The 16,345-nt window shown below is 41.9% G+C and overlaps 1 protein-coding gene across 3 annotated transcripts in view; it reads right to left on the bottom strand.

Annotated features, from left to right (window-relative positions):
• vps35l (VPS35 endosomal protein sorting factor like) overlaps positions 1 to 16,345 on the bottom strand; it is a 61,708-nt gene that overhangs the window by 21,518 nt on the left and 23,845 nt on the right. For 2 of the 3 annotated variants that reach the window (XM_078417549.1, XM_078417550.1), the window contains exons 21-26: positions 15,748 to 15,833; positions 13,635 to 13,715; positions 12,989 to 13,052; positions 12,349 to 12,447; positions 10,719 to 10,796; positions 8,698 to 8,812 (exon numbers count right to left, since the gene is read on the bottom strand). In XM_078417549.1, coding sequence (XP_078273675.1) covers positions 8,698 to 8,812; positions 10,719 to 10,796; positions 12,349 to 12,447; positions 12,989 to 13,052; positions 13,635 to 13,715; positions 15,748 to 15,833 — 523 coding nt within the window. The remainder of the gene's footprint in view (positions 1 to 8,697; positions 8,813 to 10,718; positions 10,797 to 12,348; positions 12,448 to 12,988; positions 13,053 to 13,634; positions 13,716 to 15,747; positions 15,834 to 16,345) is intronic. The other variant, XM_078417551.1, reaches the window with a different exon arrangement.

Genomic DNA, 16,345 nt, shown 5'->3' with positions numbered 1-16,345 from the left:
GGGTTTCCTGTGTTGTCAGGGTGTAGGGGTTTCCTGTGTTGTCAGGGTGTCGGGGTTCCTGTGGTGTCAGGGTTTCCTGTGTTGTCAGGGTGTAGGGGTTTCCTGTGTTGTCAAGGTGTAGGGGTTTCCTGTGTTGTCAAGGTGTAGGGGTTTCTTGTGTTGTCAGGGTGTAGGGGTTTCCTGTGTTGTCAGGGTGTAGGGGTTTCCTGTGTTGTCAAGGTGTAGGGGTTTCCTGTGTTGTCAAGGTGTAGGGGTTTCCTGTGTTGTCAGGGTGTAGGGGTTTCCTGTGTTGTCAGGGTGTAGGGGTTTCCTGTGTTGTCAGGGTGTCAACGTTTCCTCTATTGCCAGGGTGGTTGTGGACAAATGGTCGCATGGAGGGGTAAGGTCCAAGCATTACCACTGCAATGATGAGTAAGATGACAGCACTCTAAAACATACGTTGCACAATCCGTCATTTCTGGCTGACATAGATATGCACAATTACAGCTGACTGAAGCAGCATTTAGGTTGTTACAAAGTAGGACTGTTAATTTCCCACATGGCTTGTTCTGAATTTTAGCTGAACTATTAAAAGGATAAAAAAATAAAACTTCAAGGCAAAGGGTCAATCCTTGCCATTTTCCAACGTCTTTTAATAGATTAATTTTAGTAAATAAACGCCTCAAATTAAACTTAATTTTCAAGGTGAAAGAGAGTCTCTGTTTGGATTTATTTCACAATTGAACTGCGATGCTGCACTACCGACTGATAATCACTGCTAAATGATGGTGATTCAACTGGAAACAATGTCTGCCTCCACTGGGAAGAGTATGACAGGGAAGAAGACTATTGCCAACACAAACAAACCTCCCTTCAACATTGCTGATCGTTTCTGCTGCTTGATTTTTGAAAACCAGAAGAGAAACTGAACCAAATTTCTGATTGTGGTATTGACTATTTGTCAACTTGTGCCCATCTCCGGTTCCATGTTCCCCTTCGGGATATCTCCCAATGTATCTGCACAACCCACAATCTCTCTCGCATCTTCAATTGCAATGTTTATTCTTCCCTTTAGTTTGAAGCCTCAGCTGTCAACGACCTCATGCCATTTCTGCCATTTCTGCCATATCACTGAAGTAATCTTGTGAGGTCACAAATGACTTCTGCCGACTCCGTTAGTGGTGTTCCTCACCTTTAACACCATTAACTTTGCCACCCTCCATCAAAGCCCTTGTTTTGATTGGCCATCCTAAACTACGCTGCCTGTACCTTATACCAAGACTTATTTTTCCATCGCCCTTGCCTTTACAGTCCTACATTTGACTCAAACATCACAGAAACAGGCCTTTAGCCCATCCCATCCACTTAGGTCTACCTTCTCTGGCAGCTCGTTCTATATATCCACCACCCTCTGTGTGAAAAAAACGCCCCTCAGGATCCTGTTAAATCTTGCCTCTCCCACCTCTAATGTCTCTAATTCTTGATTCCTCTACCCACGCAAAGAAAATGTCTGCAATGGCCCCATCTATTCCCTTCATGATTTTATACACCTCTTTAAGATCCTCCTAACCGGTTCCTTTTTTAAAATCCATATTTTTGACCAAGCCCCCAACTTCTAGCCATATATCCTCCAATAGATTTGTGCAGCTCAGAGCTTTGCATTACTAAAGAAACAAAATAAATGTAGAATCTTATTATTGTTAAACAGAAAGGACATCAAAATAGTGCAGTCTTAGGGCACAACAGGGAAGTTAGTTATTACACCAGATTTCAGGAATAAAATCATGGAGAGATTGGACTGCCAGACACAAACAAATCGTGCAACATAAGCAGGTTGTTCTAGCTCAAAATGACACCGACACCTTTAGTGTTGACAACCCACTTTGTGTTGAATCCAAATTAATCTAGTTCATGCAAGGACTCTATAGATGACAAAAAAAAGTATTCAAAGGTTTTGAATCACAAATTAATGGTCCAATAAATCTCCAAGTTGTCAAGTACTGAATTACACCATAATCAACCTGCAGGCTTTGTAAAGCAGTGTTGAAACTCCAAATATTCTCACGATAGTAACAAGTGAATACAGGTGCATGTACACAAAAGAATAGACGGATCAGATTATATATTTTAAAATGCATTGGTGAATATGTAGAAACTAGGTACAATAGTACTTAGTTCACTGCTTGGTCAATGTCGTATCATTTCACCAGAAGTCATAGGATTAGAATTAGACCATTCAGCCCATTGAGTCTAATCCACCGTTCAATCATGACTGATCCATTTTTCCCTCTCAACCCCATTCTCCTGCTTTCTCCTTGTAACTTTTGATGCCCTTCCTAATCAAGAGCCTATCAATCTCCACTTGAAAAATATCCAAGGCCTTGGCCTCCACAGCCGCCTGTGGCAATGAATTCCAGATTCACCACCTTCTGAATCTGAAATTCCTCATCTCCTTTAATTCCTCATCTACGTCCTTTAATTCTGAGGCTGTGCCCTCTTTATCTGTAATGCTTTCATGCTCCTCACATTTCTATTTGCTGTTTTCAATCTGACAGAACCCTAAGATACTACCAAAGAACACCTACAATAAATTAGATCAGAGAAAGATAAGAAAATTGAACATATGTGCCGAATCTTCGAGAGTTAAATGAATGATTATTTAATCGTTCATAAGAGTCAACATGTATGATATCTGATAACCCTTGACATACTGGTACAGATTCAGCTGGCTTTATGATATGGAGCGAAGGCAGAGAGAAGGTTCTACTCCCCACTGATAAAATATACTTTACATTTAGATTTACCGTGGCATAATGTTTTATAGCCACCTACAAAACTCCGCTGCCCGTCTACTCACCTACTCCCCGATCCGTGACCATATCACCCCCGTCCTTTACAAACCACTGGCTCCCCATCCCCCAGAGAATCCAATACAAAATCCTCCTCATGACCTACAAAGCCCTCCATAACCTGGCCCCATCCTACCTGACCGACCTCCTCCACAGGCACACTCCCACCTGCACCCTCCGCTCTGCTGCTGCCAATCTCCTGTCCCCCCCCATCCGGACCAAACTCAGATCCTGGGGGGACAGGGCTTTCTCCATCGCTGCTCCCACCCTCTGGAACTCACTACCCCAAACCGTCAGAGACTCCTCCTCACTCACCACATTCAAAACATCACTGAAGTCTCACCTCTTCAGCACTGCCTTCAACCACTGAAGGTCACCTCATCTTTTGTCTCCTTTCTCTGTTCGTTTACTTATTTATCTATTTATTCACTTCTCTATGTTCTAGAAATCCCTGTAAAGCGTCTTTGAGTGTTTGAAAAGCGCTATATAAATGTAATGCATTATTATTTGTTATTATTACTGTAACAGGAGAGGATTTCATCCCATCAGACTGGATTTATATTCAGCTGGTCATCACAAGATACCAGCAACCATGCCCTGAGTTATCTTCAATTGCTTTGAATACAGATGCACATGATCAGTCTGCTTCCACCAGATTATTTTGTACATATATTTCAGCAGAAGATAAGCTATTCAGATATGATGGACTAAATGGCTTTATGCTTATTTAACTAACTGATGTTAAGGTCAGGAGAACTACAATGTAGAAGGAAAATAATATTTCAGTCAATTTTACATACATAAAGGGGAGCTTTAAAATTATGTTCATTTATTTAGATCTCATTGACTTCTGAAAAATGGCGATGTCACAGTTTAAGAACATTAAGATTTTGAAAAAGGTAAAATTAAATAAAATGGTAGAAAGGAAATTAACTAATATGGTATCAGGGATGTGGGACTTTCAATTTGTGCAGAGAACACAGAATTTGAGACTATTCTTCTCAAAGAGAAGATTTCAAACATAAATTTTTAAACTACGTCCCGAGAATGGGTATCAGGGGTTATGGGGAGAAGGCATGAGAATGGGGTTGAGAGGGAAAGATAGATCAACCGTGATTGAATGCTGCAGTAGACCTGATGGGCCGAATGGCCTTATTCTGCTCCTAGAAGTTATGAACTTGGGAAATGATTTTAATTTACAGGAAAGTCAGTGACCAGGAAGGACAGGTGGAATGTTATCAGCAACAGAATCTTGTGATTTGTGTATCACAGCCATTTCTGATGGTTAAGGATTCACTGACCAAAGAAGTGATGATATCTGAGAAAAGGGAAATCAGTGCAGGCTTATGAAGAGCAGGAGGAGAGTGGCACATTGAGATAGCACAGGTGGGACGGACTGAAAAGCCATTGGGTTTTCAGTGATATCTTGGATGCGCAATTTCCAAATTAAGGCAAAGCAATACGTTTTCTGTAAAGCAGAAAGCAAATGAGGCAAATGTTGCAGAGGCTCGTCTGCTTGGCAGCATCTATACAAACACGGAAGAAACATTGGAACGAGGTCGTTTGTGGTCTCGAGATGGTTGGATTGAGATGCTCAGATGTTTAATAACATAAAGGATATTCCTGTCACCTTCAAATGTAAAATCTAAACTGCAGTCAGAGAAAGTATCCAACAACTCTCACTGGACTAAATTTAACTTTACTGGAAAAACATCTCATAGTGTTCCACAGATACAAAATAATCTTTCTTCAAATCTAACTATTTCAATTCATGAACCAAATCCTAATATATTCTTAAATTGAATTTCCCTTTTGAATTCTTGTTCTTTGTGACAAAAGTGTAATTGGCAAGGTGTTATGAAAATCTGAAATCAACCTTTCACAACTCTACCTTGAAAGCATAAAAGACTTTAAAGTGTACTTTATAGTGTTCTGTATTAAATTATTCTATTGTTGTGCAACCATACTTTTATAATATCACGAATCTACAAAAAATGTAGGAGGCAACTTTACGAATTCAACTTCTTTGCTGCAGAATGTAACCAGTCATGGCACAGTAGGTCCATGTGGGTAAATATGAGTAACTACTCCACTCATTGTCCAAAGACCGACTTTGCCGTCGATTATCTCAACACTGACGTGATATACAATAGAACAATAGAACAAAACAAAGCTACTCAGATGCACACAAATAATCCCGACCCCATGGAGTGCATTTTGGACAGTGTTGTGAACAAAAGAGTTGAACAATGAGCTCCGGGGCTCACTCCTACATCAGCATTTCCACATTCAGCTGTAAATGAGCTGACATCTACACAGCACCAGAAGCTGGGCAGAAAGCACAAACATGACTCACATTTTAACCCACATAACACGCCAGTCAAGTCAGTTTAACATCTGAATTTTCAGTCGGTGGAATGTGATCTACGTTAAAATTTACTTTAAAGATTCGGCTGTGTGTGTTAAGGCTTCAACCTGCCATTACAACCACAAAGCCAGCCTGCAAACACAGACGGAAATGGGTCGTGTAGACACTGCACGTACGTATAAAAGATCCACCAGATACAGTTAAAGACTTCCTGACTGCTATCTGTAGCAGAGTTAAACAACGTTCTTCATACACCAACTCTAAGAGTGACATTTTTGCATAAGGACAGATATATCCACGGTACAACACAAGGCACCTTGATGCTGTGGGTCATTTACTAGAGTGCTCTGCTGGAGGCCCAGACAATGCATGTGGAGATACACATCTGAATCCGTTGCACTCAGACAGATTTACGCTCAAATAATTAAATAAATCTGGAATTCAAAAGGTATGATCAGCAGTGGTGATCACAAAACTGTCAGATTTTTGTAAATACTCTTCTGGTTTAGTCTGGAAAGAGGCTCTTCGGCCTAAATGGTCCATGCGGTCCAAGATACCCCATCAACAATAGTCCCACCTGCCCACATTTGGCCAATATCCCTCTAAATCTTTCCTGCCCATATACCTGACCGACCAAGTATCTTTTAAATGCTGTTATTGTGCCAGCCTCAACTACCTCCTCTGGCAGCTCGTACCATACGCCCACCACACTCTGTGTGAAAAAAAAGTTGCCCCTCAGGTTCTTATTCAATCTTTCCCCTCTCACTTATAACCAATGTCCTGTGGTTCTTGATTCCCCTACTCTGGGAAAAAGACTGTGCATTCACTGTCACTTTCCCTTTAGATAGTTGTATATCGCAGACCCTCGAGTCCTGGCAACATCCTCAAACCTCTACACACGTTCCAGCTTAATAACACCCTTGCTGTAGCAGAGTGACCAAAACCACAAATGAGGCCTCACCAACACCTTGTACAACTACAACATAATGTCCCTGCTCCTATACCCAACGCCCAACATAACCCAACATAATGTCCCTGCTCCTATACCCAACGCCCTGACTGCTAAAGTGAGGCCTCACCAACACCTTGTACAACTACAACATAATGTCCCTGCTCCTATACCCAACGCCCTGACTGCTAAAGTGAGGCCTCACCAACACCTTGTACAACTACAACATAATGTCCCTGCTCCTATACCCAACGCCCTGACTGCTGAAGTGCAGATGCTCAACACGCACATATACTAAAGACTAATGACCAGAAACAGTGACTGTAACTGGCATGGATACTGGGGATGACTCGAGCTGATTCCAAGCCACAATCTGTGATTTCATTTATAAAACCATGTATTTGGTTGGAAACTGTAAACTTAAGAACGCGACGTTAGATAAATGAGATACGTAGTGTTGTAAGATGACAAAGAGTGCAGATGGGAACAGCTGAGAACAAGAATTCACCACTTGGAGACAGAGACATGAAGGCAGCTTTGCCTACTTGGGTCACACCCCTGTAATCAGAGGAGCGAGAGACTGGAATGAGTTCAGAATGAGCTTACTTGGCAGGAGATTTCTATTAGAAGGGCCCCAAAGAGCTTTCTTACTCATACGTGCTTTCATCTTTGTTTTGGCAGGGCTATGATTTTTCCATGTCTGGGTCACTTCATAATGTCCAAATCAAACAGACCCATCAGAGATATTAGGTACAAAAAAAGTACATCATGTCTACTTCCCTTTCTGAGAAATCCTTTAGCAGACAGTTATATTAGTGAAGTCTGTAAACTGTAAAGAGTAATTCATAGGATAGTTGTGAATTCTAATGTGATACACAGAAACGTTTTAATCCAACATTCTTGAGAACATAGTTGAGCACAGCACTGAACAGATTCACAGCTGCATCAACCTTCATGTGCTCAACACAGAATTCATTCAATTTTACTCTCCTGGCCAATACAATAAATTGCACATCGAACAAATAGCCAAAAAAGATACAAAGGCACTGAAGAACTCAGCTGCTCAAACAGTTTCAGTGGAGGCAAGTGGAATCAGTCGACATTTGGATTCAGACCCTGCTTCAAGGTAGCAGCTTAAACTTCTTTTGCCTTTTCAATGGTTTTGCTAATATTTTATAGACCCAAGAATTACAAATAAATCAATTCAAGAACTTAAGAATTACAAATAAATAAATTCATATTAGTATTACTTCAGAAATGTTAAACATCTGTGTTTGCACAGTTACTATTTGGCTTGAGATGATATAATCAAATATATTAATCCAACAAAAAAAAACGCTGAAGATTTTTCATACAACTAATGAGGCCCATATACTGTGTAAAATTGCCAGACAGGTGTCAGGGGTTATGGGGAGCAGGCAGGAAAATGGAATTAAGAGGCAGAGATCACCCATGATTGAATGGCGGAGTGGACTCGATGGGCCGAATGGCCACATTCTTGTGAATTGCAAAGATGGTCCACAATAACATTTTCATGTAAATCTATTTTTCTATTCGTTTGAACTCTGTGTTTGAATAAACTTATTTGGTGTTGACTTGTCTGATTGGTTTAACACTTATTGTAACAGATTGATTGTTAAACAATGGACAATATCCTTGTACTGTGACTAGATGATAAAATTCAATTAAAATACTAGTTCACTTGGAATCCAGTTTTACATCAGCCATTCCCTGCAGGGAAAATTATATTGAAATAAATAACATCCCTGAACAGCACACTCAGCACCTAAATGTGCACAATTAGCACACGTTAAATCAATTTCATTATCAATTAATATGGTTACTTCCCTGCTGATAATCATGAACCCGAGTTACAATCTCCCATCGATGAAGAAGTAACACAATGAAGGTTTCCCAGCAGTGGAATAACTTCAGTGGCATTAAGATGCAGGATTACAGGCATTCCACTTTAAAAAATAGAAGTTTTAAATGCAGTTTATAAAGCTGCAAGTATAGCTCGTGTCTGACCCACATATGCTGAGTACATCAAAAGTAGTTTTTGGCTCAGGAATCACATGTCATGGTGAAGCAGCAATCCCAGGGCTCAGATATTCACCCTGCAGTCCCCACACTCCACACTGAAAGGAATTCATAGTTACAATGTCATCCTAAAGATTCCCTCCCACTGACGAAACTTTACTTGCCCACCTGAAATCACCTCACTTTGTGTGAAGTTCTTCAAAACCACAGTAAGGTAAAACAACAATCCCAGAAATGCGTAAGAAGGGATTGCTGATGCTGGTTTAAACCGAAGATACATACAAAAAGCTGGAGTAACTCATCGGGACAGGCAGCATCTCCGGAGAGGAGGAATGGGTGGCGTTCGGGGTCGAGACCCTTCTTTAGACTGGTTTTAGACTATGTCCCAGAACTACGCGGGATTTATCGTTACACTGTGCTGGAGAACTCGCCAGGGCCCAGAGATAATGACGCATTACTGCACTCACACACACACACACCTGTGGCCACACCTGTTATTTCTCCCATCTCACCTTGTGACAGGCACTGGTTTGCCAGAGCAATTTGTCCAGAATGCAGGTACAGATTGAGTCGTGCAAAGATGTTGGTCAGGGAGGGGATGGTAATGAAACTATATGCAGCACAAGCCTGTGGGTCAACGAAATAAAACTATTATTACACAGCGCAATTGAGCAGTAACATGATCATTAGCACTTTCACAATTTTCACTCATTTCCATGTATAAAATTCCTAAAAAAGACAGTGCTGGAGTAACTCAGCTGGTCAGTCTGCATCTGTGGAGAACATGGATAGGTGACGTTTCACAGAGTGCTGGAGTAACTCAGCGGGTCAGGCAGCATCTGTGGAGAACATGGATTGGTGAAGTTTCACAGAGTGCTGGAGTAACTCAGCAGGTCAGGCAGCATCTCTGAAGAACATGGATAAGCAATGTTTCAGCTCAATTGTAGTAGGGAGAAAGCTGGAAAAGAGGTGAGGGGCAGGACAAAGCCTGGCAAGTGATAGGTGGATACAGGTGAGGGGAGTTTCGATTGGCAGATGGGTGGACAAAGGCCAGAGATGAAGAGAGGATACACGGATGTAAGATAAGGAGAAGAGGGGTGAAATGTGAAGCCAGAGGAAGGGATATGGGTGGAAGAGGACAGAGGGGAAGGGAAAGAGGAGGTGGGTTTGTGAGAGAAATGGGCCACACGGAAGAGAGGGGGGTTAAAAAGGAAGTGGGGGGGAGGGGAGGGATGGGGAGGGGATTGAGAGGGGAGGGATGGGAAGGGGAGGGATGGGGAGGGGAGGGATGGGGAGGGGAGGGAGGTGGAGGGGAAGGAGGGAGGGGAGGTATTGACTAGATATTACCTATTCAACGTGGTGCTATATTACAATTGAATGTTGATACCACTGCATTGTAGCTACCAATGTAGAATATGCTGGTCCTCCAGTCTGTGTGTGGCCTCATTCTGGCAATGGAGGAGCCCCAGGACAGAAAAGTCAGTGTGGGATTGGGAAGGGGAGTTAAAGTGGTTAGCATAGACAGATTTGGAATTAATGCAGCCAAATGGGATTAGTAACTGTGGACATGATGGTCAGCATAGACACAATGGGCGGAAGGGCCTGTTTCAATGCAGAATAACTATTGTTCAAATAACAATTCCAAATTCTTGAGAGATGTTAGGTTTCTTTAAAATTAGCAAAAGATACTTTTTCTATAGATCAAAAGCAAATGGAAGACGGTGTGTAAATCACAACCTTAGATAGAGCAATTACAATTCAAAACACATTAAATGCATGTAAACAACATTAAAGTGAAGATGAATGCTTTCTCAGTGCTACTAACTCCTACCTCCCCCAGCTTCACTCTAGCACTGCACCTGAGGTGCGTTTATAGGACCTCAAGGTCACCCTATTACTTTGCCAGAGATGGCAACAAGATTATTAATTTACTACTGCATCGTGAAATAGCTTGAGGCTGCAAAGAGGGGGAGATGGGGGCTGGAGAGACGGGACTGCACAGCTGCTTGAACGATACCAAGGCAGGTGCCGCAGCGTCTCTGCCATCGGTTTGGAATACTCCTCGAGGAAGGAAGGAAGGAAGGAAGGAAGGAAGGAAGGAAGGAAAGCAATCTCTTGCCCTCAGTAATCCACCAGGTTTGATGCCGAGCATGTAACAAGCTTATATCTCTCAGGAAAGCAAAATGGCTGCAAGAAATGAACTCAGAACCACTGTTGTTCTTCTTCCTGCACCCCAGAATCATTCAGTGGAGACTGTGATTCTGCCGATCCCTCGGGGAATGTGGCTGCCAGGCAGATGGACAGATCTCAGCTGTGACTGTGTGCACCTTTGACAGAGAGATGTGGACAAGAACCAGGCAAATAAATGAAGATTATATACAAAGAAATAACTAAAACATGTAAATCGCTGAATGCGAGATTTGTATAGACAAAGGGATGTGCTCCAGTTAATACAACAGCCCACAGCTCGTGTTTCCGAGCAACATTTAAACCATCAATATTCCTGCAAGCAGTAATTATATTTGACACTGACCCTGACAAACGCAGCGGTTTTTCTGGAGTGATTGCCGCGCACCACTTTCTTTGTTTCCATCGCAAGTCGGTTCACCCTCTGCACAGACAAGATAGACAAGCGTTATGTTACAACACACCTCTATTCTTTACTAGTGGTTATCTCAGTAACATCCAGTATTTAAAATCTACCAATTCACAATACAGTTTCTCCACACTTATAGAATTATAAAATTACAATAGGAGTCCTTCTGTTTAATTTATCTGTCATACAATTAAGGTTTTTCATTTGGTTCAAATATGAATACATTTAGACATAGACAATAGGTGCAGGAGTAGGCCATTCGGCCCTTCGAATTCAGCACCACCATTCAATGTGATCATGGCTGATCATTCTCAATCAGTACCCCGTTCCTGCCTTCTCCCCATACCCCCTGACTCCGCTATCCTTAAGAGCTCTATCTAGCTCTCTCTTGAATGCATTCAGAGAACTGGCCTCCACTTCCTTCTGAGGCAGAAAATTCCACAGATTTACAACTCTCTGACTGAAAAAGTTTTTCCTCATCTCCGTTCTAAATGGCCTACCCCTTATTCTTAAACTGTGGCCTCTGGTTCTGGACTCCCCCAACATTGGGAACATGTTTCCTGCCTCTAACGTGTCCAACCCCTTAATAATCTTTCGATACATGTTTCGATAAGATCCCCTCTCATCCTTCTAAATTCTAGTGTATACAAGCCTAGTCGCTCCAGTCTTTCAACATATGACAGTCCCGCCATTCCGGGAATTAACTTAGTAAACCTACGCTGCATGCCCACAATAGCAAGAATATCCTTCCTCAAATTTGGAGACCAAAACTGCACACAGTACTCCAGGTGCGGTCTCACTAGGGCCCTGTACAACTGCAGAAGGACCTCTTTGCTCCTATACTCAACTCCTCTTCTTATGACATTCCATTGGCTTTCTTCACTGCCTGTTGTACCTGCATGCTTCCTTTCAGTGACTGATGCACTAGGACACCCAGATCTCGTTGTACGTCCCCCCTTCCTAACTTGACATAGTTCTATTTGAAATAGAAATTGTTAATTGAATTGAATTTATAATTGGCAACATTTCTGCAGCATTCGGCACGGTAGCGCAGCGGTAGAGTTGCTGCTTTACAGCGAATGCAGCGCCGGAGACTCAGGTTCGATCCTGACTACGGGTGCTGCACTGTAAGGAGTTTGTGCATTCTCCCCGTGACCTGCGTGGGTTTTCTCCGAGATCTTCGGTTTCCTCCCACACTCCAAAGATGTCCCTAGTGGGTGTAGGATAGTGTTAATGTATGGGGATCACTGGGTGGCGCGGACTTGGTGGGCCGAAAAGGCCTGTTTCCGGCTGTATATATATGATATGATATGATATGATTTAGAGGCATTGATTTTCAGTGAATGAAGCTGTTTTTGGTCGATATGAATCGGAATAGCTGACCAACAGCACCCCCTGCTGCAGCACATTGAGTGGTGCAAGCACCATGCAAACTTGCAGCTATAATACATCAGCTTCTATCCTGTAACCTGAGCTGACATTGGGGTCAGTGCGAACCCAAGCACAAGTTTTGAAATGTAATGGTGGTCACACCGGCTCAGCTAGATCACAGATGTTGTCCACTTACATGGATCAGTTGGATCAGAACCGGCTCCAAGTTGCAGAAAGTTGCTCTGGCTTCCACGTAAAAACTTAGCTGCTGCTCAAAGTCCCGGCCGAAGGAAACCTGCAAGGGAAAGTATGCTCAGTTGTGTCTGTTTAAACGTGCCTGTCTGTGGAATGCTGCGGTCCTTGAGAATGGGTACTTCAGAGGTAGATGTCATTCACAATTAATTATTTGGTAGAATTAATCTGACTAATACATTTCCTCGGTTATAAATTCCTGTGAATAGGAACAACAGTAGCAATTTAATAATAATATATTCCTTTATTTGTCCCACAACGGGGAAATTTACAATTTGCAAGGAAGTGTGGCAAAAGAGTTTTATGGAACATTTGAGACAAACATTGCATGAGACAGTCTAAATACATCTTCAAAATTCAAATGATGCATATTCTTAAACTGTTACAGATGTCACTCTACATGTGGATTGCAACAATAATAAAGGTTTTTGTCTGCATCTTTCTGCACCCAGACCAACAGCAGACGAACACCTTTCGCGTGTAGAGTGAGTGGGGCGGCAATGACCCATGGTGACTAACAAACATCTTCAACGTTGGTCTGGCCAGCAGCACCCACAGCCAGCACATTAACATCAACCACTCACCATTCTGATGAATCCATTTATTAACACAGCAAGGCTCCTTTTCTCATCTTCCAGTGTTAAAGCGCTGTGAAAAATATTGTACACAACACTTAGTCCTAGTAACTATCACCACTGATTCACAACGTACTAGCTGGATAAAATAAGCAATATAAATAGCATCACAAAAGATTCTCCCTTAAACCAAGATGCCGATTAAAACAAAATAAAATATTCCCGTGACACCTGATCATAAAATTTAGAAAACATTTAATTACTAATAAGCCCTTTAATTGAAAAAGTAATTCAATATTGTAGTTCAGAAATGAAAAGCAAATAGCTAAACTGTGAATGTGCTACACGTGACCATCATCAAGCAATTCACAGTGAATGACAATTAGAATATCTGCTGGGTCCTTCAATGCATCGTGGCATCATTATAATGCTGCATCTGCCCAGCACAATCTAGTACCAACATTATTGCCATCTATAATAATGGTATAGATTAATTATTAATCCAAGATTAAACACTTGTTTACCAACTTGCAGGAAGATTAATTACTACCTGTGCAACAATATTACATTCTGCTTATGATTAAACATTTTATAAATGACGATAGTTTAAGGAGGGAATTCCCTTTCCAGCATTGTACACAGAACTGCATCTTACTTGACAGAGTCATGCATTGTCTTGCAAATATGCATCAGAGCGTTAAGTATGACAGGGTCACGTGTTAGCTCTTGTTGTTGCCTGGAATACAAAAAAACCCAATTACAAATGTGCTTTACAAGCTGCACTGAAGAGCAGCTTGTTGGAATACTAATTCACCAATGCTGGAGATTATTTAGCAAGCCAAAGTGCTTCTCTGGAGGGAACATTAGCATTTCAGGTCACTGAGCCACAACAGGCAAATACTAGGAAGTGTGAAGGGAAGATCTTTGTGAAGGCTTTTGACACCAGTATGATTGATTGAAGGTCGTGCTCCATAGTTAGAAACATAGAAACATAGAAAATAGGTGCAGGAGTAGGCCATTTGGCCCTTCAAGCCTGCACCGCCATTCAATATGATCATGGCTGATCATCCAACTCAGTATCCCGTACCTGCCTTCTCTCCATACCCCCTGATCCCTTTAGCCACAAGGGCCACATCTAACTCTTAAATATAGCCAATGAACTGGCCTCAACTACCTTCTGTGGCAGAGAATTCCACAGATTCACCACTCTGTGTGAAAAAAAACGTTCTCATCTCGGTCCTAAAAAACTTCCCCCTTATCCTTAAACTGTGACCCCCTGTTCTGGACTTCCCCAACATCGGGAACAATCTTCCTGCATCTAGCCTGCCCAACCCCTTAAGAATTTTGTAAGTTTCTATAAGATCCCCCCTCAATCTGTTCCTGTCCAACTGAGCAATATGATCTGAATATTTTCTTTAAATACCTTAGAGGTTAGAATTTAGAAAGATGGAGCAATGTTCACAAATTCACAAGCTATAGGAATAGAATTAGGCCATTTGGCCCATCGAGTCTACTCCGCCATTCAATCATGGCTGATCTCTGCCTCCTAACCCCATTTTCCTGCCTTCTCCCCATAACCCTTAACACCCGTTCTAATCTAGAATTTATCTTTCTTTGCCTTAAAAATATCCACTGACTTGAGCTCCACAGCCCTCTGAGGCAATGAGTTCCACAGATTAACTACCCCCTGACTCAACATAGTTCTTCATGTTTCTATTACTCTTTATTGGCAGATCTTCAGCAAAGTGCAATCTGCAACTGGTCTTCCCAATGTAGAGATCGATGCCTATAACACAAATAACAAACACATCAAACTGAATGACTGTTTCATCTGGAAACATCATGTACAATGTAGGAAGGGTGGTGGAGAAAGTTCAGCCACCACATTGCCTGCACTTGTACAAAGTTGACAGAAGGCACACCATCGCCTCTACTTCCTGAGGAGACAAAGGAAAGGCAGTCTCTCTCCAATGACACTTCAAAACGTCTACAGATTCACCAAAGCATTCCATTGGGTTGCATCACAGATTGGTTTGGCAACAGCTCTGCCCAAGACCGCAAGACATTGCAGAGATTTGTAGATGTAACCCAGTCCATCACAGACCGCACTTCCTATCATTGACTCTATCTTCACTTCATTCTGCCTCAGAAAAGTAGCCAACATCATTACAGAATGACCCCACCCCGGTTATTCCTCCTTCTCCTCGCTCCTGTTGGGCAAAAGGGATGGAAGCCTGAAAGCATGCACTGCCAGACTCAGGAAAAGCTTCATCCCCTTCTGAAGGGTCCTTCCATAACCTATGTTACTAACCGATTCACCTCTACCCCATTGACGACTTTGGACTGTGTCTATGGAACTGAAGCACTACAATGCTGAGAACAATATTCCCTGTACCTTGGTACACGTGACAATAATAAACCTAAACCTTTGTTTGCGTGCATTGCAGCACGTTATACATCTGATCTAAATAGTTTGGGCAACTTGACTGGGCTGCAGCAAGTAGCATTAAACACCTAGTTCTTTCATAGTCACGCTGTTGATCTCTCAAACATCATTCTGAAATACACGTAGGATGTTGGCATCTAAAATGCACTTGTATTTCTACATTCTCAAATGAATAGTTTAAAACTAGGCACTTTGATTTAAAATATTAAATATAAATGGGTTGTATTATTCCTTTTCCTTAAAGTAGCCAAGGAAGATGAAGGATGGAGTACTACATTAAAGCACATTCAGACTGCCGACTTGTCATATTTTTCGTGTGTACCTGATAAAGGTTTCCATAATGGATCTGCAGACCCCCACTCTGACACTCTCCTTTTGGAACATGTCCAGAAAAGGTAGGAACTTATCCTGAGAACAGAGCACACGGGACGGGATATCAACAAAGTGTTTGTGATGCACAGCATGTTATAGACAATGTTTATTTACATTGTGCCATTTCTTCCTCACAATTTTTCAATGTACAATTAAAAAAATAGCTGTATTATTATGAATTATAGCTTTGTTTTAACAAACATCTTATAACATAGAAACATAGAAAATAGGTGCAGGAGTCGGCCATTCGGCCCTTCGAGCCAGCACCGCCATTCAATGTGATCATGGCTGATCATCCAGAATCAGTACCCCGTTCCGGCTTTTTCCCCATATCCCTTGATTCCCTTACCCAAAGAGCTAAATCTAACACTCTCTTGAAAACACTGCAAACCTGCAGCTAGTTCAAAACAATAACACTGAGTACAAACTTAAATGATTCTGTCACAGCAGAATATAATGAGCGATGCCAGGGGTCCTGGGAACTCCAGCTTATACCTCACATGCATGTACAGAGTACACCTGAGTCCCAGAAACTCCAGCTTATACCT

The sequence above is a fragment of the Rhinoraja longicauda genome, chromosome 21, assembly GCF_053455715.1.
Source record: "Rhinoraja longicauda isolate Sanriku21f chromosome 21, sRhiLon1.1, whole genome shotgun sequence".
In the NCBI taxonomy this organism is placed as follows: Eukaryota; Metazoa; Chordata; class Chondrichthyes; order Rajiformes; family Arhynchobatidae; genus Rhinoraja; species Rhinoraja longicauda.
This window is presented reverse-complemented; position numbering and strand designations above follow the sequence as displayed.